At 41.4% G+C, this 27,750-nt stretch overlaps 1 protein-coding gene across 4 annotated transcripts in view; it reads left to right on the plus strand.

Moving 5' to 3' along the window:
* BCL9 (BCL9 transcription coactivator) overlaps window positions 1–27,750 on the plus strand; it is a 53,740-nt gene that overhangs the window by 14,992 nt on the left and 10,998 nt on the right. For all 4 annotated transcript variants that reach the window (XM_032219438.1, XM_032219440.1, XM_032219437.1 and 1 more), the window contains 6 exons: window positions 5,686–5,764; window positions 8,919–9,212; window positions 10,935–11,251; window positions 15,022–15,211; window positions 25,003–25,099; window positions 25,462–27,697. In XM_032219438.1, coding sequence (XP_032075329.1) covers window positions 9,160–9,212; window positions 10,935–11,251; window positions 15,022–15,211; window positions 25,003–25,099; window positions 25,462–27,697 — 2,893 coding nt within the window. In that variant the 5' untranslated portion in view covers window positions 5,686–5,764; window positions 8,919–9,159. The remainder of the gene's footprint in view (window positions 1–5,685; window positions 5,765–8,918; window positions 9,213–10,934; window positions 11,252–15,021; window positions 15,212–25,002; window positions 25,100–25,461; window positions 27,698–27,750) is intronic.

Below are 27,750 nucleotides of genomic sequence, written 5' to 3' on the forward strand. Positions count from 1 at the left end.
TGCCTCTCCATTCTTCCTCCATACTCTGGGTCCTTGGTTTCCAAATGAGATATAAAAGTTGCTCTCATCAGAAAAGAGGACTTTGGACCACTGAGCAACAGACCAGATCTGTTTTTTTTTAGCCCAGGTAAGACGCTTCTGACGTTTGTTATTCAGGAGCGGCTTGGCAAGAGAATATGACTTTTGAAGCCCATGTCCAGGATCCGTCTGTGTGTGGTGGCTCTTGATGCACCGACTCCAGCCTCAGTCCACTCCTTGTGAAAGTCCCCAACACTTTTGAATGGCCTTTTCCTCCCCAGGCTGCGGTCATCCCTGCTGCTTGTGCACCTTTTTCTTCCACACTTTTCCCTTCCACATAACTTTCTGTTAATGTGCTTTGATACAACACTTTGGGAACATCCAACTTCTTTTGCAATTACCTTTTGAGGCTTTCCTTAAAGAGGGTGTCAATGATGGTTTTCTGCACAACTGTCAGGTCGGCAGTCTTTCCCATGATTGTGATTCCTACTGAACCAGATTGAGAGACCATTTAAAGGCTCAGGAACCCTTTGCAGGTGTTATGGCTTAATTAGCTGATTAGAGTGGGACACTTTGAGCCTAGAATATTGTACCTTTTCACAATATTCTAATTTTCTGAGATTGTGGATTTGGGTTTTCATGAGCTGTAAGCCATGATCATCACAATTATGACACACCACATTTTACCTTTTAAGTTGCATTACTGGAATAAATGAACTGTACGATAATTATAATTTTTCAAGTTTCACCTGTAGGCAGTTACGGCCATTCGTTCAGCAACCATTTGAAGTTATGGCACTGCTGAATAAATGATACTCATGCCTTGTCCCTAAAGTTATAGCCATTGCAGCTCTTTCATGGTTATGTGATCAAAATTTGGCTGTTTGGCAGCCTGTCTGTACTTAAGATTGCAGGAATGCTTCAACTACTCCCTCTCACCTATTACCCCAACTTGCTGTCTTGCACTCTGCCATCCCAGCTAACCTTTGCTGCAGGGATGTCATCATGAAAAGAAAAAAAAATGTAAAAGGAAAAAGGCTGAGGTAGTTGCTGCCAGAGTCACGGTGGATGACTCTGCTTAGTGCTTAACTGTTTAAAAAAAGCCTCTTAAAAAGTGCTCTCTACAGGGGGCGGCAGGAGAACGAGGTGCCTCATTTAGTCTGATTTTATGATCACTCGAGCAGAGCTAAGCAAGTGTTAAAAACCAAAAAATTCCTTATGTAGATGAGGCATGTGGTTCTCTCGCCTCCTGTAGAGAGCGGTTTTTAGAGGCTTTTTAGAGGCTCTGGGAGCAACTAGCTCAGTCTGACCTCAGAGCTCTGACCTTTCTCCTTTTACGTTTTTTTTTCTTTTCATGATGGCAGGCAAGAGCAGAGTTGAAATCCTCTCTGAAACAGCTGGAAAAGGTGCATGTGTGGGGAGGGGGGAGGAATTCAAAAAGTTTGATTGCATGCAGAGCCACACACAAACACACACAGTTGGATAAAAGTATATAAGCCCAGCTTCACTGATTACAAGTTTGAAAGGCAACGTGGCTCCACCTGCAATCAAAGGCTCGGATTGGAAGGCAGCAGGGAAAGGGGGGGTAGGCAGAGGAGCTGCTTTCAAGCCATTGGAAAATATATCCAATCCAACTTCTGTGTGTGTGTTTGTTTGAGAGAGAGTGAGTGAGTGAGAGAGGGATCCAACTTCTCTGTGTGCGTGTGTCTGTTTGAAAGAGGGGGGAGGGAGGGAGAGAGGAAGGAAGGAGGTGGAGGGAGAAGAAAAAGAATGAAGGAAAACTTATTTTGCAAGGGGGAAAATGCTGTCGCTTTAAATCGGAACTGAGCATGCCTGGCTGTGGAATCTGGGAGTTGAAGTCCACAAGTCTAAAGAAATTTGAAACACCTGTGTCAGTGCTTCACCAGCTATAAACCTCACCGCATGTCACTGCTTTGCTGTCTTCCTCTTCCTGCTGCAGATCAAGCATGCCCAGCCTGGCCTTTTGCAAGGTAGTTGCTGACTGCACAAGGCTTTCTCTCCCAAAGTTGGGCACGACAGTTTCCTCAGAAGACCTGGAAGAAAAGGCCTTCTATAACCAGTAGCTGCCTTGTGAAAGATCAGCAGCAGGAGTAAAAATATGGTGAGGGTCATCTGGGGTGGTAGATTGCCGGCCAGCAGAGGCCTTGGAGTGCAGGATAACAAAGGCTTTGTGCCATATTGCTGGGCCAAGCACTGGCGGCTGGGGATTGCCAGGGTAGCTGAGGCTTTGCACCACTGGGGCAGTTGGGCTTCACACCATGCCACACTGCATTGCTGGGCCAGGTTGGAGTGGCTGCTGCTTCACATTGCATACCAGTTTCTGGCATACCAAAAACTCCTTAAGCCACATTGTGGCAAGCAGCCTCAGAGCTGCACAGTTCTGGGGCTGCTTGCTACCTTTCAAGGTACTATGCAAGGCAGCCAAAAGGTGTGTTGGATGTGGGTGTGAGGTAGGCAGTTGGGAGGAATTGATGGCGGAGGGAGAGCCTCACTTTAGAACAGGGATGTGCAATTATTTTTCCCAAGGGGTCACCTGGGAAACTGGGACTGTAACTCTGAATCGTCCCCCAAAAAGTTAAAATAAACAACTTTCAAATTTGAAATACACAAATGGAAACAATTTATCATTCATACTTAGTTATTTTAGATGTTTTGAATTGTGGTCTGCACTGATGATCAGCTAAAATATCACTGCAATCCACCTTGCTTTTTTGTGTTTACCATACCAACTGAGTAGAAAATATCTGCAGTGTGCTTTAAATAAGAATGTAGCAATTTTCTCCTTGCTTGCAATATTAATATGCTTCATTGATGGAAAAGCTTTCATGGGCAGATCCACTCTGTAGTTTGTGATTGTGAAAATCAACCAAAACCGAACCTTACAAATCTCAATGCATATTATGTAATCAGTTTAAATCCAGAATTGATGATCCTTTGGGATTTCTCTGGATAACACATAATCCAATTTTATAAGTAAGCATTCATGTGGATGCAAATATAGTAAGTATTTTGGGATAATTAGTGAGCCTGTAAGTCCCGACATTCCCAATGTCCCTCTTTGTGTGGCCAACTGTCAGTTTTTTAATACATTTATTATAAGAATTGAAAACGTTATATAAACATGCTCAACTTGTATAGCTTCAACAGAAACATAGTTGTGAATTCTACCTTATAAAATGTGTGATTACACAGATCCAGTAAAACCATTTAGCTGAATGAGCTTATGGAACTCTTTTCAGATCTTCATAGGAAAAGGATAAAAGGCTAACCTTTATCACATAACCTCCATCCCTCAGTGTTGTGGCAATGTCTAATATCCTTTTCTTATGAAGATCTGAAAAGAGTTCTACAACATCTCTTAACAGATTACATTCAGACATTTGCCCTGATCCAAAAGTTCTACTCAACACTGTACTCTCATTAAGTAATGAGAGGGCCCAAAGGAACTCTTCTGCTGTCCTTAAGTTCTTTAATACAAAATTGCATTATACTCTAATTATTGAAAACCAAGCCAATAGCCCAGCTTTTTTATGGTGTCCTAGTGAGTGCTTTGTCAATTTCTTACTATTAGAACTTGTACAATCCAGATTTTTAATATCAATCTGACAAGTTCCAAAGTGTGTTTATAGTGCTAGCCTGCAATTAGAGGTGAAAGTCGTGAAAATGGAGGTAAGACTGTGGATGACCATATTTGCTCAGAGTATTTTCTCCCCACTTAACCTTGCCGCATTCACTATGAGAGATTATTTTTAATTTACATGGGAACAGGCAGTAGCATCTAAAAGGTTAGCCTTGGGCTTCTTTCCAAGTCTTCTACTCCAGATGGATACAGTCATGCCAAAGCACTTATTAAACAGATTGTAGCAGACACAAAATACCAGTTGGATCTAGTCAGGATCCCAACTTTTACATACTTATCTCAGAAAGTCTAAACACCTGAAGGCCTTTAATCTGTCACAATGCCATACTTTCTTCTCAGTTTTCCTTGGAAGACCAATACAGGAAGATTCCTTATCCAGAAAGACAATGTCCCATGACTCTGCGTACACAGAAACAATAGAGCATGTCACTTGCATTAAAGACACATTCATACTAAGCCTCATTGCACCATTACTGCATAAATACCCAAGCCATACAAAACAATTGTATACGTCCCCATTTCTTTCATATGCTAATATTCCATAAAGTACAGTTACCAGGTTCTGCACAGTGGCACTGAAAATTTATCAGATGATGATCTGTGCCATAAACTAGACTTAATGAGCATTTAATTGGCTATACTAAACTAATTAATATGGCAATCTTCACCATACTAAACTATGTGCTCTCCTACATCCATCTATTGCTCCTATCTCTTTTTTAGATTCTTTTAGACACTTGTTTTTATATATACCTTCTTTCTTACTAGATCTGGTTTTTCATACAGTATTTTTTGGACTTTGGATGTATTTTCTCTGCTTTTTAATTGAAAGTACGCTATCTTCCTTATATGATTCTATGACCATAATAAAGATTTGATATGTATAGAATGTAAGGTAATTGGATAAAATATCTAGGTATTTAGTGTCAAAAGCTAGTTATTTATTATTTTTATTTTGTTTAAGACATTTATAGATGATGGACATTCTGTTTGCCTAGCCCCAAATACTGGCAGTCAACATTAAAAGGTATTTGTACTATAACATTAGCTAAATGAGCTTCAGAACTAGATGATCCAGTTACATAATTTCCTAACTAGAGTAGGAAATATGGTATTTGACAGGTTCCAGGTACCCTATGGCTCTAATAATATTATTTTTAATTTTAGAAAAATATAACGAGAAGCTGGCATTCTGTAAAGTATCTCTAGAGTAATTTTATTTATGTATTTATTTACAAGAATGCTTGAGGATTCATTAATCCATGGGCATGTTTAGAAAATAAAATTAGTAGTTATTCAGTGCTTTGGGGGGGAACCCCCCCCCCCCGAACAAGCTGAGGTGATAAAGACATCATAGATAATAAAGAGAATGGGACACACTGCTCTCACCAATTTGTCTATTCATTTTTTTCACTTGTTATATGTCCCCAACTTTGGCTTTCTAAATCTCAGGGTCCTGATCATATTCTCTATTTCTACTTGGTGTTTGAATCTGGACTGTCTAATATTGAGCTTTCTGTTTGGTTATATGATGATGCTTTTGTGGAGGTACTGTTACTAAAATAAAGATGGTTGTATGTACAGTCCTTTTGGCTGTCCCAAGCTTCTTTGTGGTACATGAATTGTTTTTTTTCTTCTTCAATGAGAGAGCATTGTTTGGAGTTCATCCCTATTTAATATTTTGAATTTTAATTTAATTTTGTTAAGTTTCTCAATCCAAATCCAATTTGGATTTCAGTAAGCATGTCAAAAAGATGCTTTATGTTATTGCATTTTTTTCTTTTATTCCTCCCTTTTTTAATTAAGTGAGATGTTTTCCTTTTAGAACACAAGATAACTATTCTTTGTTCTTTCTTATCATCCCTACAAGTTTTTTTAAGTTTTTTTAATTGCAGGGTGGATAATTTGTCAAATAATGCATCCTGCTGTTATGTTTGTTTTCAAGGTTATATTGAAATTATTTCTCTTTTTTTCATTTTACTCTGTATTCTTTTGTCTCATTTCAGAGAATCTTTATATATATGCAGAGGGATTCCGAACCCTTCTTCTGGTTGATCAGCACAATGTCGTGACACTGGAGCTTTGGTGAGTTTCCTATAGAACTAAGGAAAGTGATTGAAAGAATGGCAAAAACACCAAGTCCAACTAGTCTTCCTTTTATTGTCACTTCAGCCCAGTGTCTTTATGAATCAGGCAGAATACAACAACAGCAATTATATTGTGGGGACTTAGTTTTATAGGTAGGAAAACTGTATATTTCATTAAATAACTGGGAGAATGGGAAGTGGTACTCTATATTATGTTTTGGTTAGCATTTCTAATTGTCACAGTTGTCTGTATCATTGTCTTTATAACCTGCTTTGGTTTTTGATTGTCTTGTATCCTGAATCAGAACCAATTCCAGTAGCAATGTAACCAAGTATATGGGGGCAGAGCATATCTGGTATAAAAACCATATATGCCCATTTTGACTTTATAGTCTTATACTTTGAATTCTAAATAATCTTTACTAGTCTAATTAATTGTAAGAGAAGGACTTGCAGAGCCAGAGAGAAGAGTGAAAAGTGGGCTTAATTTAGATTTGTTACCTAGCCACAAGCAAATTTAGAACCTTGAATGTCATTGATCCTTATCTAACTCCATCCAGGGATTGACCATTAGTTGGAAAGATTCCTCAGCATAGGCTTTTAGAATTAAATCACATTAATTTGAACCTGCACATGTGAACATGGTTTTTTATGCTCTACATTTTGCCAAATATATTGAGTGACAGAGATGTTATCATATATCTGGCCTTGGAAAAAGAAATACAACAATTCCAGTATAGATAGTCCTTAGTGTTAGTCCGTAGTGTTTGTCCCTTTAGCTTATGTGTGTATGTGTGCCAGCAGTGAAGGTCACAAATGACAATCAGGGACAGCAGGAAGATTGCAAAGGCTGTTTGTTTACCGCTGTTGTAACTTCAAACAGTTGCTTAACAAGTGGTTGTTCAACGAGGACTATGAGGAAAAGATAGTGGGAAGCATTGTAGTATGTAGGATATTGCCAACCACATGGAATGCGCATTACAATGGAAACTTTGTATTTATTGTACTTTGATAACAATAAATCATGCCTCCCTAAATGTTATTTAAGATATATGATTCTTGACGGCATGCATGCAACCAAACTGGCATTAGGATAAATTTTTTAATCAGATATTTAATTGTTATATTGGGTACAAATGTGCACTGTTGGGAGACCTGAAAGAACAGGTTAGGGACAAAGATCATGGAGAAAATCTATATGAAATCGAAAATGACTTGGTGACACAAAATCACCATTGTGTGTGTGTGTGTGTGTGTACGTCCAGACATACACACATAACCTAAAGGGACAAACAGTACTTATTTATTTAATAATTATAATGATAATACTGCAGTAGCAATATATTTCTTTCAAAATCTACCCAAATATATAGTGCTCCATGGCTTAGGCCCAGGATACCTGCGAGACCACCTACTGCTACCGGTAGCCTCCCACCGTCCAGTGCGATCCCACAGAGTTGGCCTCCTCAGGGTGCTGTCGGCCAGACAGTGTCGGCTAGCGACCCTCAGAGGGAGAGCCTTCTCTGTGGGAGCGCCTTCCCTCTGGAATGAGCTGCCCCTGGAGCTTCGTATAATCCAGTCCTTGCGAAGTGCCCTAAAAAGTTGGCTTTTCCAGCAAGCCGGCCTGGCCTGAACAAAATAAATTAAATGATTGATTACTGTTAATTTTAATCTATTTTTAAATGTTATTGTTAATATTAATTGGGTTTGTTTTTGGATACTCTATCTAATTTTCTTATTAACTTTTGTAATATGTGTTTTTTTAATGTTGTACGCTGCCCTGAGTCCTTTGGGAGAAGGGCGGCATATAAATCCAACAAACAAACAAACAAACAAACAAACAAACAAATATTATCATGCATGATGTGTCTAAATTGCTGTACTAGCTTACAATATTTGGTGCTGCAAGTCTAAACTTGGCAGTTCCAGTGGACATTATACATTTGAACAATATCAGAGAAATTATGGTTAAGGCTGGTTTTGATTATTAAGAAACAATTAGGAAGTGTTCCTACACAGGTTCTCCCTTTCTTTTCCTCTTTTGCCATGTAAGTTTTTTTAAAGTAATGAGTACATCTTTTGAGGTAATATGGTCCAATTTTGATCTTGTAAATCAATCCTCAGATGTGTTGGAACTTCAGGTATTCTATCTCAGAGCATATACTCACAAACATGCAGAGAATTGCAAAATTCGGTAGGAGGTTTTCAAGCAAATAAAGTGTCAAAGAAAATGTTTGGGTGCAGTTGTGTGCGCACACACATACACACGAAAAATCAAGTTCCCCCAAAGTCCAGCAAGTTTGGCAAATCCAAAGCAGCAGGCACAAGAGTGGTTGGGCAAAGTCCAAGAGTCCTAATGTTGTAGCAGAATCATCAGCCAGTCCCAGTCCAGAATCATGATCACAAAATTTCAAGTTGAGAGGCAACAGAGTTTAAGTTAATGAATATTGCCAATGGAAGGATTTGAACTCGCTATTCTTCTTACAAACTGCGTGTTGCTTATTTGGAAAGGCAAAGTTCCTTTCTTGAGAAGCGACTGGCAGAACCCCTTTGCTATCTTGTCTGCAGAGCAAAATCTTGTTCTCCGAGAGGCTTGCGGCCCAGGCTCCTCATCTACTAATGACAGCTGTTTAGTGAATGGTGCATCCTCCTCCGCCTGCAACTGCTCAGGCAGCAGATGGACTGGCTGCTCACAGTTAGTACCGAGTCTGAGCCGGCCATGACAACAAGTCCTTTGACTGTGCTTGTTTGGGTTTTGAGAAACTAGTTCCAGTACACTGAGAGGTGGTCTGATTCAGGAAGGCTCTTGAAAAATCTATAGTTATATGAGTATTGTAGGCCACACAGAATTTTTTGAAGGCTCAAGTTGATATGAAACAAGGCATAGATAAAGTATTTTTCCCCTAAAAACTTACATTTGATTGCAGAGAAACTCTCCCTTCTTGGTTAGATAGGGTTAGGGCACATCTGATTGTTGCTTTTAAATACATAAACATTTCACTTAAGGATGCAATACATGATCATGTCTGATCTGATTAAAATCTTTCATTTTTCCCTTTCAATTGAAAGATAAGAGAAATGGCCATGTATTGATCTCAAATAGTTCTAGACTAATTTTTTTTACTCTGTTTGCTTTTGACTGGTTTGCGTAGTTTGCCCTGGAGATGAGAGACTTCCTTACAAAAACAGGAGTCACTCATTTGGAGAATGCTGGATTTGCAAGAGGAAAAGGTCCAGTGCAGCAGAAAAGAGAAGCACGGAGGAGAAAGACAAGTAGGCCAGTGGCACTGAGGAAAGCACGTGGCAGAAAGTGTTTCACAACAGCCAGACGCAACAGAAGGACTTGACAAGAGCCTGTCAGTGTGTGTAATTGTGTGCTTAGGATTTCTGTCAATGCATTCCAGTAACCCCAAAGTGAGAAATTCCCCGTCAGGAAATGCCCAGAGGTAAGAAATGTACATTAGTCTTTAGATAGGACATGATTATGCTATGTAACTGCTAAATAAATATGAATTATTAAATATTTCAATGTATATTTTATCTACTGAATACTCTTAAATTTTACTGAGCTCTGTGGAACATGGTGAAATCTATATTTATTTCTTAAGGGCTTTCTACTTTTGTTTTGAATTTCATTTGGAGAAAGTTATTCAGACATAATACTTGATTTTTCTTTTAGTCTTCATTGAGAAACTCTGGTGTAATTTTTGCTAGGTATATTTTAGGAGAAATGATAGATCTAATCAATGTGCTAGACACCATGTTCTTCTCTTCTCTCTTTTTTTTGAGAGTGAGAGGGCAGGCTCAATACCTGGAAACATAGATTTATATTCATATATATTGGTAAAAGCACAGTCTATTCGAGACTGAAATTTATTCTAAATTTATTAAAAAGAGAGGAATAGTAAACCACAAATAATTTGATTCAATGATGCCTATTCTTCTGAAGTAATAATTTTTTAAATGAAAAGCCATGTACTGTATTTTTTGGAGTATAAGATGCACCAAAGTATAAGACGCACCAAGGTTTTGAAGAGGCAAATTTTAAAAAAAGGTTTTGCACTCTGCAGACCTCCCAAAAATGGCCCTTTTTCACGAAAATGGGCCCATTTTTTTAAAAAAAGGGTATGAATAGTCTTTAGGAGGTTTGTAGAGTGCTCCTAGTGGTGGGGAGGGGGAAATTGAGCAAAAAACTGTCCATTTTGGTGAGGGGGACCGAGTTTCGGGAGGCAAAAAATGCAGCATTCAGTGTATAAGACGCACCCAGATTTTCAGCCTATTTTTTGAGGGGAAAAGGTGTGTCTTATACTCCAAAAAATACGGTAGATGTGAGTGCAGAGAATTTTCTCTGTCTTATTCTAATTTCATCTTATTTGAGAATTAATTGATATATTGTATTCAGTAGCTGACTGAACTTTATAGGTCCAAAAGTATTGTACTCATATAAAAATTAAAATTTTAAGAGAACTTCAGAGAATGGTGTTCCAAACTAATTTCCATTATCAGGGATATTTTCCCCAATCTGGTATATCTCTCTGTAAAAATTATTAAATGTAGTGACTATTGGGTATAGTTTTGAAACAATTTATACATTAGCTCCATGCAGAGTAGAAAAAATAAGAAATTTGAATCCAATCTTTTATTTATTTCTGTGTGATATAATATTTGCATTTATCAGTTAAAAAGTAATTTAAGACAGAAATTTACAGTTAATGTAATTTTCTAAGTAGAACAATCATTTCTGATCTAGCTGTTTTCTGACAGTTGAGCTGTTTGAATCCAGAGGAGTGGTTTTGTGAACTTTATGGTGTCTTGTTATTTGTTTTGTGCTGATCTTAATGTAAGGCACGTCTTTGTACATAGAAACCATTGTCTATTTTGACAGAAGTCAAAGAGATACATCCTCATGTGACTGACTAGTTCCTAGGATCTAGGAGGTTGCTATTTTGCTCTCTTCACTAAAGTAATAATGCCTCAAACAACTTAGTGACTCTCTCAAAACACTTTTTAAAATAGAAGCTGAACAATAAGCATATAATGAATTAATTTATTGGAGTTTCCACACTATAATAAGTCTGAATTAGAAGCAACTGCTGAGTAAATCAGTGTGTGTGTTATTATGTGTTGTGTTGTATTGTATATTATTCTCTTCATCTTTCCTTTGCCAGTAGTCCTAAGTCAAAACAGGAGGTGATGGTCCGTCCCCCTACAGTGATGTCACCATCCGGCAACCCGCAACTGGACTCTAAATTCTCCAATCAGGGTAAACAGGGGGGTTCAACAGGCCAATCCCAGCCTTCTCCATGCGATCCCAAGAGTGGGACCCATACACCAAAAGTGCTTCCAGGACAAGGAGGAAGCATGGGGTTGAAGAATGGGGCTGGCAATGGGTCAAAAGGGAAAGGAAAGAGAGAAAGGAGCATTTCAGCCGACTCATTTGAACAGAGAGATACTGGAACTCCCAGTGATGAATCAGAAATCAAAGGTATGTTAACCTGCAAAAGTGCAGAAATATGGATAACTTTTGGTTTTGATTGAGAACTTCTATTATTGATCATCTTCCTTTGCTTTAACAATGTATTAGCCCTGAGCTGTAAAAGCAGAGCAAATTAATACACATATGTATTAGTTATAAGGTGAATTGTTTCATAGATAGGATCCTAAAAGCGTAACAAATGTTTAAGTTTCTTAACAGCCTTTTTCTTTTTCGATATACCAGTACTTAAATGGAGAATACATTCTCTTGGCCAGTAACATGAAACATCCTAACAGAGGATTCTTGTCTCAGAAAAGAAAAGGTCTAACTTTCTGTATATGTGAGGGAGAAATGTTTCTTCCATAGGTTTAAAGAGAAAACTTTCATTTTACAAATATTTAATAAGGAGCTGTCAGCCTCTGTTTTGTCCAAGTTACTGAATTCAGAACTAATATATTTTACAAGAAATTCATTTTCTAGGGTTTGTTTATATTTATCTCAGGAGTGATGCTGTTGAATTTGTAGTAGTTTGGTTCGTGTGTGAATCCTTTGGCATTTTATGTGGAATTATTTTTAACCCAGTATAACCTGTTTGCTAGTGCTCTCCACAAATACAGTCTGCATTTACACAATTAGCCCAGTTAAGAGTGTTGATGCTAATCTTTAAAACACTAAAGGGCATAGGACCAGAATGCTTAAAGGCTTGTCCCCTTTCATTGTAGACTGCTGTTTCCTTAAGTTCTAATGGAGAGATCTTCTTTCCACATGTTTTATTACGATTGGATAAATTATATTCTCAGAATTCCCAGTTCTGGAAAGCTTAACTGGTAGGATTTTATATATGAAATATTTGTTCCTTAGGAAAGAAATGCACAAAGTACATTGTGTGGCTTCAGATGCTACTTCTCTCCTTGCAGTAGGCATGTCTGGTAACTAAACAGTATGGGTTTGGTTAATGGGACTAATTATACTGCCTATTAACAATTAGCTGTTATGCTGGACATGCTTTTTCTGTTCTTTCATTGATATTCTGTGGTTTCCAGCTCCCCATGCTCAACTCTATAGAACTGTGTGAGCTAGGGACATTTCTATAATAGCAGCATAAAATCAGTATAAATCCTGTAATAGCAGTATAAATAGACTTGGCCAGTATCCAATACTTTCTAGTATCGAATATCTTTCTAATATGTATTCATGTGTGCAGAGGTATTTCTCTCTCTCTCTCTCTCTCTCTCTCTCTCTCTCTCTCTCTCTATATATATATATATATATATATATATATATATATATATATATATATATATATAATAATAATTATTATTATTATTATTATTATTATTATTATTATTATTTGCTGGTATGGATGCCCATACAATACAAATAAATAATGATTGGCCCAAAGTCAACAAGGTACTATAGTAGACTTGAGTCTCGTTCTCTCAAGTCCTACACAGGGCATCCTACAGTGCACATTGGGAAGTTGTTTCTGGTTTGATGCCTCCAGATTGCATTGCTTTGAACCCCTTTGCCTGTTTGAGGCTTGGTACTAACTATAGTGTACATTGAATCTCCAAGACAAGATACGTATAAAGTACAGAATCAAATGGGCAAAGTACAGAATCCTACAGTGCACATTGGGAAGTTGTTTCTGGTTTGATGCCTCCAGATTGCATTGCTTTGAACCCCTTTGCCTGTTTGAGGCTTGGTACTAACTATAGTGTACATTGAATCTCCAAGACAAGATACGTATAAAGTACAGAATCAAATGGGCAAGGCTGAATTATTTTTATAAATATATGGTACAAGTGTTCTTGGAACACTTGTATTTCACTTTAAATTAATATTTTAGAAGATTTTATCTTTTATTAGGTTTCCAATTAATTTTTGGTTATTGTGTAATGGATATGAGAATGATCTTGACGGACAGGGGAAGAGATGCTGCCTAGGAAATGATCAAACAAGATAGGGGAGACCCCGGAGTTGCTTAATACTCAGAAAGAATCTTAAGATACATCTTAATGGATCAGGTGTTTAAAAGTGAGCGCAGGGGATTTCTAATTTCAGACTTGCAAGATTCTGTTATTGTAGCCTTAGAATAAAATTGAATTAGCTCATCTGGTTTATCTGGGAAGGCTGATGTTGCTTATAAATCTTATCTTTCGTTTATTTGACCATTTTAAATTTTGTAGCCGTTTTAAATGTTGAAAGCTGTTCTTTAATAATGTATAGATTAGACTGAGTTGAATTTTTAATATTAATTAATCACAGGTAGTCTTCAACTTACAACCACAATTGAGCTCAAAATTTCCATTGCTAATCAAAGCAGTTAAGTGATGTTTGTCACATTTTATGTCCTTTTTTGCCAGTTGTTAAATGAATCACTACAGTTGTTAAGTGAATCATGTGGTTGTTAAGTGAATCTGGCTTTCCCCATTGACTTTGTCGAAAGCCAGCCTGGAATGTTGCAAATGGTACTCAATAAGATCCTGGGACAGTGCAACGTTCATATATATATGCCAGTTGCCAAGCACCTAAATTTTGATCATGTGACAATGGACTGCTGCAATGGTCATTAAGTGTTAAAAGTACCCGTAAGCTACTTTTTTCAGTGCCATTGTAATGGTCACTAAACTAATGGTTGTAAGTCAATGACTGTCTGTGATTTGCTTAAGTGCCATGGAACCCTTAAGACTATGGAACCCTCTTTCCCCAATGGGATTGCCCCCCTCCCACACTTGTGCTGGCAAAAGGGCCTTCATTAGCCAAGGAATGTCAGCTGTGGAATTCAAGAGAATAGCCTTCTTTATCACAGCTCCTCCTTTGGAACCTCTTGCTACAGGAGATAAGATCCGCCTCCTCTTTTAGCCTTCAGGAAAACTCTGGCTATGCCACCTGGCATGGGATCCTGGAGGAGAAACCACTGGCTGGAGGTGATTAGTACACAAACTCTCCTCCAAATTTTTGTTTTAGTTTGTTTTAATTTTTTTCTAATTTTTTATAATTTATAAATGTATTTATAACTATTATTATAAGTTGTTTCGTCCAGATGTATGTAGCTCAGACTTGCCTGAACTGCGAGATGGATGGCAACTAAATCTGATAAAAATAAACCAACACAAACTGACACAAATGCCCCACAGCTTTAGGAACCAGTAGTAACAGTAAAGGAAACTAGAACTTTGTATTATGAACCTGTATTTTCCCCATTGACCTATTTGCTTTATTTTCTTTATTTTGCCACTTTATATGCCTGAGGCAAGAACCATGTTGTATACTTAATTTTTTGCAGTATTTTATAATCCTTCCCCCGCTTTAATATTTAATAATAGTTGAATGTTAGGGCAGTGTCGATTCCTTGCACAATATCAGTATTCAGTTTTTCAGTGAGCCAGTGATTTCTTTTATACTTAGACTCTTAAAAATGCTATTATTGTAGCGATATTCATTATATATATTATTTGGTGCTGACTACAAAGAACAGAAGTAGCTGCTATCTTTGCTGAACCATGAAACTCATTTTGGGTGTTACCTATCCCAAAAGATTTTGAAATAGTTATTTCTTCCAAGGCTTTCAGTTAGATGCCATATTGGTTGGGCTGTTCCCTTCAAGGCTTCTACTAAGGCTTCTACTAAGTAACATCAACAAATTATTTTGTAGAAGGAGGACACCTTCCTCCCCCCAAATTCTGTTTTACTTAAATGGAAAGTGGAATGTTGAAGAAATTAAAGCCTACATTCTACTCTTCAAAATAGAACTCTCTTCACTTGTTTCTTTCTAGATCTTGGTTCTGCTGAACATACAAAATCACAAGATGCGTCACATACAACGCACTCCATGGTTCCTTCAAATAGTTCAGTTCCCCGGTCTTCCACACCTTCCCATGGTCAGACTACAACTTCAGAACCAGGAAGCATACAGAAGACTCCATCCAAAGTGGTCTATGTTTTTTCAACAGACATGGCTAACAAGTAAGTGGCTCTATTTTTAAATAATAAGTTTATTAAAAATTAAAAGTATAACAAAAAATCAAAGTAAAAAATGGAATAAAAAGAATTGCAGAAAAGAAAAAGAAATAAAAAGATAATGGAAAATGAAGAAAAAATAATCTGGGAAAGACAAAGAAAAATATACGTATAAATTACTTCCCTCTTCATCAGAACAAATATAAACATTTTTGTGGCTTATTTTAAAATGCAACAAATGATCTCTGTTTCCCATATCGTATCTCTGATCTGTGAACAAATCCTTAATATCTCATCTTCAAAACCTGATCAGCAAAAATCAATTCAGTGTTACTAGAGATAACATATCTACTTTAACCTTGATCAAGTAAATCAATTTTATATTCCTTTCTTTTACTTTCAGCAATCTGGATTTTTTTTTTCATTTTTTGGTCCCTTTTCACAGAATTCTTCACAGTTATGACAAGCCTCCTTTGTAAATTCAATACAGGAAAATTATCAAGGCCTTTTTCCAGTACGCTGCTTGGAGAGTCCAAGCAATGGGTTAAACTCAGCCAATCTGTCCAGGACTGAATTGAAACTTTAGCCGTGCCTCTGATGTTTCCTTGACTTGCCAGATTTTCAATTCAGTCAAAGTCCAGTGGATGTGTTTTAGTTTCTCTCCAGTTCTTGGCAGATTGCTTGGACTCGCCAATTCCATTTTTTGCAGTTATTTATTCCTCTGAAAGAGCAGGAGCGAGGAGAGGTACGCTTTCTTGATTTTTCTCTCTTGTCTTGCCATTCTTGACTCCCATGGTGTCCCGGGCTCTCTCGGGCGCTGCGGAGGTCACGGCAACTGCCGGTTTAACAGGGGCTTGAAGTTCCAATGCCCACACGATCGTGCTGTCCCCCCCCCCCATCTGCGTGATTGTTTCCCGGCAGGGGTTTTCGCTGCTGCTGTCCATGCTTGCTGGGGGAAGCCAGCTGCTAGCGTGGAGCCTCAGCAGGCTGTTAATTTGCTTCCAGTGGCCATTTTGGATTGCCTATTTTGGCGTGGCCGCCATTTTATTTTTGCATTCCCCCCGTCTGCATTTTTTTTGCCTGCCGGTACCATTCTGTCTACCCTGCTCTCAGCAGATCACCGCATCAGACTGCTTGTCGGAACCTCGGTGGAGTCTTTGTTTGGAGTAGCTTCCCTGTGGCTCAGGTTCTTCCTTGGCCTCAGTGGTTAGACTTGTGGTCTTTTCATCTGCGGTGGTGCTGGGAGTGAGTGACTCGCACAATCTTACTCCAACAACCACCATATTCGTCTGGCTGCCACCTTCAGTGTCTCCACCTCAAGAGCGCTAGGGCTTGGTTCCAGGGCCGCTAGGGTGGTGAATCAAGAGCTCCTAGTCCCTTACAGTCCCCCAGATAGCCGGAATGGCGGAAAATGGCCCTGGGGAAAGTAGCAGACTAGCCCCTCTACCAGCAGAGTGACCCCCAGACAGGCTAGCAAGGCAGCCAGGGAGACTCTAAAGGCCAGCAAACCTTACACCAGGCAAGATAGGTAGCTGGGGCCAGGCCTAGATAAAGATGCCCTTCTGCGCCAAAAGGCCTTGGAGAAACAGTTCCATAAGGCCCAACAGCAGGCCCAAGCCTCTAATCGGTCTCCTTCCAGGGACTCCTCATCAGACCCCAGACCAGGGCAATGGCCACCCATTTCTGAGAGTGAAGGGGAAGGACAGGATTTCTCTCGTCAGGCCTCCCTGGCCTTGGCAGTTTCCCTTGGCTCGCCCGGGCCCTCTATGGTTGACCATATGGGCCTGTTTGAGTGCCCATTTGAAGGGGAGGGGGATCCAACTCTCTTGAGTCATTTGGTCCTACAATTGCCGCTAGATCAACCCCCCCCCCCCAGGGGTCTACCTGTTGAGGATCAGGGCACGGACCTTTCTGTGGAAATGCAGAATGTTATTGCCAGGTGATTTCTCAGGGCATTGAGAGTGGGATGCACCAGAGAGCAAGCGCCTACGCAAGACCCATCACATTCAGGCCTCCTTCCAAGGAGGTTGCGCAGGCCCTGCAGCCTGGCTCTCCACACTCCTCGCTGGAAAGTGAGGATTCTGCCTGGGAGGAAGATATCCTCCCCAACCCTGAGCCTGATTTCTTAGGGGATGAATCTGCTGTCCCTCATAAGCCCGCCTTCAACAGTTTATTTAAGCAGACTAATTTCAACACTATCTTGAATAAGGTGAAGGCCTCTACCCATTTGGGTTCTACCACCCCAGACCAGGCAGTCCCTGATACCTCAGACCTCAGTAGAGGCCTGTTCGAGGAACCTATTCAGGCTCAGGAAATTGTACCTGTACCCAAATTACTCCTCAACATAGTGCAGAAAGAATGGGCACATCTGGCTACCCTTGTCACCCCTAATGGCAGTGACAAGAAACTATATACAGTAGATGCTAGTCTAGAGGATCTGCTGAAGCTGTTCCCCATGGCTGAGCCAGTAGTTGCGTTCACCTCTTCCTCGATGGTTCCTCCCGATCTCCTGGAGGGACTCAAGGCAGAGGAGAAGAGAACAGAGAAGGCCTGCCATAAGGCTTATCAGGCGGCTGCTTGGGCAATTAAAATGTTTGCCTCTGCCTCTTTTCTCTCCAGAGCCTTTGGTTAAGACAGTTACTCACTAGACTTCCAGCCGGAGATAGAAGACTTAGACAGGATGTTAACAAAATCATTGCGGCCACTTAATACACAGTGGATGCCACATTGAATGCTGCAAAGTTTGCTTCTAGGGCCCTTGCTTCCGCCCCTTTCAAAGGGGGTAAGCTTTTGGGGGAGGCATTAGATTCAGTCCTTATAGAGAATAAGGACAAAAAGACTGAAGGTTATGCCTCTAGTCTTTTTGGTGACTGAATATAAGGGATCTAAATTTATAGGAAGCAGTCCTTTTGGGCTTCAGACCAGCCCTCCACATCTAGTACTTACCAGAGGCCCTACTCCCAGAACGCTGACAGGTCTCAAGACCATCAGATCTTTCATGACAGAGGCTGCCAGCAGAATTTCTTCAAGAGGCCCTTCTGCGGAGGCTCTGGCTCCAGACCCTTCCGTCTGTATAAGTGACCACCAAAGGAGGGCTCTCATTGGCGGGCATCTTCAGTTGTTCCACATCCAATGGGAGCATATTACGTCAGACCAGTGGGTGCTCCTGACCATCCGCATAGGCCTGACGCTAGAATTCATCTTGCCCCTGCTCCCCCACTTCATCCAGTGCCCAACTCCCTCCTGCCCTGTAAAAAAGGCTCTCATGGAACAGGAGATCCTCCCCTCAGGGAGATCAGGCCATAGGACCGGTTCCACCCGGTCACGAGGGGACAAGATTTTATTCCATTCTATTCCTTGTCCCAAAGAATTTGGGGTGGGGTGGGGTGGAGGGGCATATTAGCTCTAAAAAAGCTGAACCACCACATAGCATACAAAAAATTCAAGATGCAGTCCCTCCAAGCCATTCTGGGCTGCATCAGACCAGGGGACCTGTTAATATCAATAGATCTGAAGGAGGCTACATTCCCATCCTCAAGGCACACCACAGGTTTCTAAGGTTCTTTTACACAGGCCAACACTTCCAGTATAGAGCCCTGCCATTTGGCCTGTCATCAGCCCCAAGAACATTCACAAAGATCCTTGCAGTGGTAGCAGCCTTCCTCAGATCGCGCCTAGTATAGTACGGCTCCAGTGCTATCTGGATGACATTGTCATCCAGTCATTATCCTGCCACCAAGATGCACTACACCTGCAATACACAGTGGCAGTCCTTTGAGACCACGGGTTCTCTGTCAACCTAGAAAAGAGTCATCTGGTACCAACCACCAGGTTACAGCACCTTGGCGTCATCATAGACAAAGTTGCATGTCAGGTCTCCTTGTCTCCCGACCAAATGATGAGCCTCAGATCTCTCGTACAACAAGTTCATCAGTCGCACCATGTCCCAATTGTACAGCTGTCCCAACTGTTGGGCAAAATGATCTCCTATCTGTCAATAGTACCTCGGGCCAGGCTTCACTCTCGTTGCCTGCAGTGGCATCTCCTGCCGCACCAGAGGACCAAATGGAGCAACTCACCAGCACCAATTCCGGTCCTCCCACATTGATTCTTTGTTTGGTGGATGACTTCTGCCCTAGCGAGGAGCTCCTTCAGGGAGCCAGACCATCTCACCATCATGACGGACATCAGCCTGTTCGGCTGGGGGGCTCACTTCCACAACCAGATAGCTCAAGGCAGGTGGTCCGCGACCGAGCTGACACACAGCATCAACTGGCTGGAGCTGAGGTTGGCTATGCGCCACTTTCAGAGCAACATCCAGGGTCGTCACGTGATGATCCTCACAGACAATGTGGCAACCAAGGCACACATAAATCGGCAGGGGGGCACCCGATCCAGGTCTTGACCTATGCTCACTTCAGGTGGAGCACATCTCTGGAGTGAACAATATCCAGGTGAATTGGTTAAGCAGGGCCATGGTCAAGCATTTAGAGTGATACCTGCACCTGGACCTGTTCCATCAGGTGTTGCAGAGATTCGGCCAACCGGTAGCCGTTAGCCTCCCCAGAGAACTCACCTACCCAGGTTCTTCACAAGGTTTTACAGTCCGCAGGTGGAGGGTGTCCTTACATAGCCCCTGGCTGCTGGGACTCCTATATTCCTTCCCTCCACTGCCCCTCCTGCCCAGAGTGATCCAGAAGATCCTGGAGTAGAGAGCAGAAGTTGTCCTTGTGGCTCCCTTCTGGCCCAGGAGGATCTGGTTCGCCGATCTGGTGAGTCTGTCCATCAATCCACCTTGGCAAATTCCCCTGCAGGAGATCTCTCTCAGCCAGGGGTCTCTACAACACCCAGAGCCCCAGTGGCTACAACTAGTCATATGGCACTTGAGAGGGATCTCCTAAGCAGAGGCAGTCTCTCTGTCAAAGTCATTCAAAGTCAAAGTACACCATTCTGGCATCCAGAAGACCTGCTACAACTAGAATTTACAACTCCACCTGGAGATCCTTTGAAAGATGGTGCACCGCACATGAGCTAACGCCTACCACAGCGACAGTTCCCCAGGTGCTAGACTTTTTGCAGGAAAGTCTTTACCAGGCTTGGCGCCAAATACCCTCAGACACCAGCCTTGTCCACTAGTCTTGTGCCTGAAAGTCATTCATCACTTGGACGGCACCCCATCATACGCAGCTTCCTGCAGGGTGCCACAAACCTGTGACTGCTGGTCGTCCATAGGTTCCATTGTGGGAACTCGAGGTGGTGCTATGGGCTCTTGTCTCCGCGCCCTTCAAATGTTTGCGTTCCACCAGCTTGAAACATCTGACCTTTAAGACTGCCTTCTTAATTGCCATCACATCTGTGCAATGGATCTCGGAGTTGGCCACTCTGTCGATTAGGGAGGACTTGTGCATGATTCGCCCTGACAGAGTTATCCTCCACCTGGATCTGTCCTTTATCCCCAAGGTCAACTCCTGGTTTCACCGTGCACAGGAGCTTATTCTCCCGGATTTCTGTCCACATCCCAGACACCCGAGAGAGAGGAGGTGGCACGTGCTTGACTTCCGCCACATTCTACGCAAGTACATCAAGTGCACGGCTGCTTTTCGCCGTTCTGAGTCACTTTTCGTCTCTTTTCAACCTGCTTCCCAAGGTCGCAGAGTCTTCCACCATTGATTGTTGGCTGCCGGCATGCATTTAACTCTTGTACATCTTGCAATTAAGACCGGTGCCATGCCATATCACCACACATTCTATGTGCAACGCAGCCACCACCGTGGCCTGGGCCTCCCAGGTGCCAATAGAAGAGATTTGCAGGGCTGCTACTTGGACTTCTTTGTCTCCGTTCATTCAGAACTATAAATTGGACCGATTTGCTTCTGCGGAGAGGGATTTTGGAAGGTGAGTCCTACAGGGGATCCATAACAGCGGAGAGACCCTGGACTCTTCTGCTTCTCATCCTAGTGACATTTAGCTTGGGTATGTCCCATTGCTTGGACTCTCCAAGCAGCGTACTGGAAAATGACCATTGGTTTACCTGAAAGGTCGTTTTTAGTACGCTGCGAGGAGAGTCCAACCCCACCCTGGGGTCTTTCTCCACTATCACAGTTTATTGGACCTGTTGGGTTTTTTTGGACTAATTTGGACTTCTTATCAACGTGTACACTTCCACATCTTCATTGAAAATCTGGCAAGTCAAGGCAACACCAGAGGTGTGGCTAAAGTTTCAATTCAGTCATGGGCAGATTGGCTGAGTTTAGACTCTCCTCGCAGCGTACTGAAAACAATCCTTCAGGTAAGCCAATGGTCATTCTCAGGCATAACCCCAAATAAGACAGTGAAATCCAATTGAATTCTATTTTTTATTTGCTTATACCTAACAAACATAATATTGTCTTAGTAAAAATATAACCTAACATTATAGCTATATCCCGAGAGATTCTGAATGTCCTGAACGTCTTCCTCCCTCTAGTTCAGGATTGCAGAGTCTCTTAATTTGGGCTTCTGTCTGGAATATACTGCCTCTTCCCTGGGAAACTGTGGTGCTACTGAGACCCTCCCCCCCAAGTGCACATTCCATCACAGGTTTCTTTACATAGGATAATCTTCATATTTTGATTATTGCTGTCCTGTAGAATAATGCCAGATTTGTCTTTTTGCAGGTTGTTCTTAATGAGAAGTGACAGCCAGTCATAGCTTCCTGTTATAAATATGTCTGGTGTAATTATTATCTATAAATCTATCACATCATATGTGTGGTACATATTTTTCTCTGAGTTGAAGTAGGTTTATTGTAAAACAGCTAAAAAATACTGTTCCTATGTTATTTGCAATATTTGATATCCCCTCTGTATCCCAGTGCAGGATTTAAATTGATAACTCTGCCAGGGAAGGACAGTAACAGTTTAGATTATTATTTATTGTAGACCTTGACTGACTGAGGAATGTATGGGTAGATAAAAGCACAAATGGAAAAGGGAAGAAGACCTAAAGAATGGAGATTACTGAAGAAAATGGAATTAAATTAGTGAAAAGAAGACTTGATTAAGATCTATACTGTAAATGACTCCAGACAATGGGAGAAGGCCAGCACATCCAAAATTGTGTTGTGTCAGTTGAATGTCCTACCTTCAGGGATTGAAAAGTCAAGAGTTGAGGCTTCAGTTATTATGATTCTCAAGGTGAAGCAGTTAATCTTTGCATCTGCAGATGCCAGCATTCAGAGATTGATTAGCAGTCAGAACTACAGAATAACAGAATTGGAAGGGACCTTGGAGATCTTCTAGTCCAACTCCCTGCTCAAGCAGGAAACCCTGTACTATTTTAGCATGAGAAGCAGCAGATACAGTGGCAGGAATATACAGTTCTCTTGCCAATATTCAGCAGGAAGGCTAGAGGATGTAACAAAAGGAACCATATGAAGAACTGCAAAGGCAAAGCAGTGTGGAAGGATCAGGAAGTGGAGGAGTATGGCCAGGCTTGTATCAGACACACAGGGAAACAATAGGAGTTACTAGGCAAGGACTGGCTCAGCCTGGTTTTGTTCAAGTACTGCAGCTCAGAACATTGGACTGCTGGGAGGAAGATTAGAGGAGAGGAGAGGAAGAGTGATAACTCCCTGAGTGGAAGTAGAAAATAAAGATTTCCCATTGATTTGTGATCATGTGGGGGATAACTTCAACCTGCATGAGAATTGGATGGAAGAGTGGTCAGGGGAAATTGTATTAGGTAAAGATAGATAAATTTAAAGATTAGGTCAATTGGCAAGAGAGGGAGGTTCTCTGGAGAGATATTTGTAGTGGCATGTAACTTGGGAAAACTTGAGACGGGAGGGACTGCAGAAATTAATAGAGGACCTGGTAAGGAGGAAAGATTATTATTGTAATGAAAAGAGAGGAATTTTATAGGATATGGGTGAAATGAGTTTTACAGGGCATTGGAAACTTATGGCCACTTTCTACTTCTGTGATTTCTTTCCCAAATGTTAAGTCAAGATGGTTAGAACTTGAGATCAAGCCAAATGTTAGGTCCTCTTGCAATAAGTCTATCCATGATCTAATTGTGAACAAGAGGGCAGATATTGATATATATTACTGATAACTGATTGGTAAGGAGGAGTGTGTTCTATATCTGAGATGTGTTCACTTGAGTTTTTGGTGCTACATTAGCCTTCATATTTAGGCAGGAAGGTGGAGTGGTAGTCAATTTCTGTGAAACCTTGTGAGAAGCACTATTTTGTATGTGACTGGAGGTAAGACCTTGTTTGTGTGGCAAGGGTTGTGGGAGAAGCTAGGAATGTTAGTGCTTTACTGTTGAATTCCAGTTCAAGTTGCTAGTACTTAACAATGAGTTGGTTGTTGATTCCTTTGTCCTCCTGATTCTGATTGTGTTCCATTCACTGTCAATGAAGCTAGATTCTAAAATTCATGGCCATAGACTGGTCTGAGGATATCATGGCTCTAATCAAAGTGATACACTAGATTTGGTTTTTAACTCAGAACAGATGGTATGTGTTGGTGGAAAACATTTCCTTTAGCATATGTCATTGATTATTCCAATAACTTGGATTGGGGTAACCAGGCCCAACATTTTCTGTAGAGAGAACGGTCCAATTAAAATGGTTTCTCTAAGTTCCTAATGGACTTGACAGGCTTATACAGGCATTTGGAAATTTATGAACGATTGAATGAATGGAAAGTTCTGTTGGGCATATGGTTATGCTTTGGAATACTGAAATAATGCAAATGCTTGATAGAATTGCTCCTGAGTGACTTCTTCTATTTGTTGATCCTACAGGATTGCTTTGTACTTTTAAGGAATTCCCTGAGATGAAATGGGAGAAAAGATACCAAGAATGACAATGTAGGGGGAAAAGTGAACATAATTGAATGTGGATACAAATTTAGCTTAGAGCCATCACTTCAGTACTAAAGGGATGAAGTGTTGTTACTTCTCGACCATTCTGCATTTTTAAATGACCTGAATCCTGTTGTGAAAGGTTGGGTCAGAACCAGGAATGAGTGAAGGCATCTGTGGATAGAATTACTCATTTTTTGCATGGTGTTGGGTTGGAAAATAGTCTAAAGAGTTGACCGAGGTGATGTCCTTGAAATTGTGAACCTCCAATTGGCTAGAATACTTGGTAAAGTTACTTCTGCTACTTGTGAACTTGATTCCATTGTAGCTACTGTGTAGAATGAAGGTCTGAATGTCAGTAAATGCCTTTTTAAGAAATGACTTGAAAGATGTGCTGGTATGACTCCTGCTTAACAGGACTTCCCTGAACCCATCCATGTTAAGTGACTATTGACTAGTCATCATCCTTTCTTTTTTAGAGAAGTTTGTGACAAAGGATTCTGGAGCAAGCAGATTATCTACACCTGTTTATTCTAGTCATAGAAGTCATTGTCTGATCTCTATGGCAGGATTTGGAAGCAGGATCTCTTTTTTCTGATGCTTCTTTTACCATCCATGGTATTATTATAAGTTGCCCAGTAAGAGATGTGATAGAAGTCTTGACCTGACTGGGAAACTGTCAAGATTTATATGTATGGGGGAAAACATAAGATATGACAATGGATTTGTAGAACGATATGACTATAAGTATATATTGTTTTGTTTGATGTTATTCAATTGGAACAGCATAGTAATTATAAATAAAGCAAAAAATGTTTTTCATATATTTATCAACTGTGCTTTTGGGCTATAAGAATTCAGTTACAGAAGGAAATTTGAATTTTTATGGCAGAAAAAAACATTCTAAATGATGTCTTAGAATGATGCATCTGTTTTGTTTTCCTTAGGGCTGCAGAAGCTGTATTGAAGGGACAAGTAGAAACTATTGTTTCTTTTCACATTCAGAACATCTCTAACAAGGCAGAACGAAACAGTGTATCCTTGGTAAGTAACTTGATAAATGGAGAAGAGAATGGAGAACAGAAAACTGGGCAGAAAATTATTATGTATTATTTGTACTACCATGCATTTTTTCCAGCTACGGAAAGTGTTGGACAGTTTTGTCCTCATTTGTCAAAAGAGTCAGGCTTGCTTTCTATAGCTTGACTTGGGTGGGTTACTTTTTGTTTTGGTTCAGGTAGAGAGAAGGTTCTGGCAGACAGGAGGCATAAAAATGTTATAGCTCTAAAATAAATTCCTCACCTTCAGAAATTCAACCAGATCAGATGATAAAATCTTATGTTTGTGAAAACCATCCTTTGATCAGTTTCTAATTAACAAGAGCCATGTGAAATTGTTTTCTTCAGAACACTCAGCTTCCACCTCTCCGAAATGATACGAAGTCTCAAATTCCATCACAGCTGCCTACTTCTCAAGAACAAACTCCTCCCCAGAATGCAAAAATGCAGCAGACTCCTCCCATTCCAGCACCAGCACCAGCGCCTAAATCTGCTAGTTCTTCTTGCCCTATTGACCAAGACAATCCTGGCCTAGAAAGTAATGTGATGCCTGCAGGAAGTCCTGCTAACTCCACTCCTCTACAAGCTGAAGGATTTAGGCAAACTTCAACCCCCAATAATCGAGCAGTTAGTCCAGTTTCCCAAGGAAGTAATAGTTCCACTGCAGATCCTAAAGGTCCCAACCAGCAAGTATCTGGAGGAGATCCCCCAAACATGGGTGAAAATCCAGATGGGCTATCCCAGGAACAACTGGAGCATAGAGAACGTTCGTTACAAACTTTGCGAGATATTCAGCGAATGCTTTTCCCAGATGAAAAAGAATTTGCTGGAGGCCAAACTGGGGTGTCCCAGCCAAATTCTGCAGTTCTGGATGGTCCCCCAAAGAAATCTGAAGGACCAATACAGGCAATGATGGCCCAATCTCAAAATTTAGGTAAAGGGCCAGGACCCCGGACAGAAGGAGGGGCTGCATTTGGTTCCCAAGGGCACAGAGACATGCCATTTTCGCCAGATGAAGTTGGACCACCATCCATTAATTCTCAATCTGGTCCTATTGGACCAGACCATCTGGATCACATGACCCCTGAACAAGTAGCCTGGCTGAAATTGCAGCAGGAGTTCTACGAAGAGAAACGGAGAAAGCAAGAACAGGTTGTACAACAGTGTTCCTTACAGGACATGATAGTTCACCAGCATGGGCCACGAGGATTAGTTAGAGGCCCCCCACCTCCATATCAGATGACCCCAGGTGATGGCTGGGGGCCTGGAGGGCCTGAACCCTTTCCTGAAAGCATAGCAATGCCTCACTCACTACCTCCAAGAGGCATGGCCCCCCATCCCAATGTACCTAGCAGCCAGATGCGACTGCCTGGATTTTCTGGAATGATAAACCCTGACATAGAAGGACCCAATGTCCCAAACACAACAGGTAGACCTGGGCTTTCAGGTGTTCCTTGGCCAGATGATGTGCCAAAAATTTCAGATGGCCGCAATTTTCCTCCTGGGCCGGGTGTGTTTAGTGGTCCTGGACGAGGGGAGAGGTTTCCAAATCCTCAAGGTTTGCCTGAAGATATTTTCCAGCAGCATTTAGCAGAAAAACAACTAGGACTTCCTTCTGGCATAAGCATAGAAGGAATTAGGCCTGGCATGGAGATGAACCGGATGATTCCCCCTCAGAGACACATGGAGCCTGGCAATAACCCCATCTTTCCACGTATGCCAGTTGAGGGACCCATGAGCCCTTCTCGGGGGGAATTTCCAAAAGGAATACCACCTCAGATGGCAGCTAACAGAGAGTTGGAATTTGGGATAGGCCCCAGCAGCATGAAAGGGGATGTGAACCTGAATGTCAACATCACTTCCAATCCACCAATGTTACCTCAGAAAATGAGGGAAGCTGGAGTGGGTCCAGAAGAAATTATGAAGATGCGCTCGGGTATCTCAGAAATGCTCCCCGCTCAGCAAAAAATGGTTCCCTTGCCATTTGGTGAGCATCCTCAACAGGACTATGGAATTGGCCCAAGACCTTTTCATCCTATGTCTCAGGGCCCAGGTGTTGGTCTCCGGAATCATAGAGAGCAAATAGGGCCTGACCAAAGGACTAACAATCGTCTTAGCCACATGCCACCACTACCTCTGAACCCCTCCAGTAACCCAAACAGCCTCAACACGACTCCTCCGGTTCAACGCAATCTTGGACGCAAACCCCTGGATGTCTCTGTTGGTGCCAGCCAAGTTCATTCTCCAGGCATAAATCCACTTAAATCTCCCACAATGCGCCAGGTTCAGTCTCCCATGCTGGGTTCTCCTTCTGGAAACCTCAAGTCTCCCCAGACTCCATCACAGCTGGCAGGGATCCTTGCTGGTCCAACTACCGCAGCTGCAGCTGCTTCAATCAAATCTCCTCCAGTTATGGGTTCTGCTGCCGCTTCACCTGTCCATCTCAAATCTCCATCCCTCCCTGCACCTTCTCCTGGATGGACTTCATCTCCAAAGCCCCCATTGCAGAGCCCTGGAATCCCCCCGAACCATAAAGGATCTCTTGCTATGTCTTCACCAGCCATGATGGGAAATGTTGAATCAGGTCAGACTTATTTTTTCTTATGTCTTTTTGATCAATAGTGTCCCTAGCTTGTT

The sequence above is a fragment of the Thamnophis elegans genome, chromosome 6 (genome assembly GCF_009769535.1).
Source record: "Thamnophis elegans isolate rThaEle1 chromosome 6, rThaEle1.pri, whole genome shotgun sequence".
Lineage (NCBI taxonomy): Eukaryota > Metazoa > Chordata > Lepidosauria > Squamata > Colubridae > Thamnophis > Thamnophis elegans.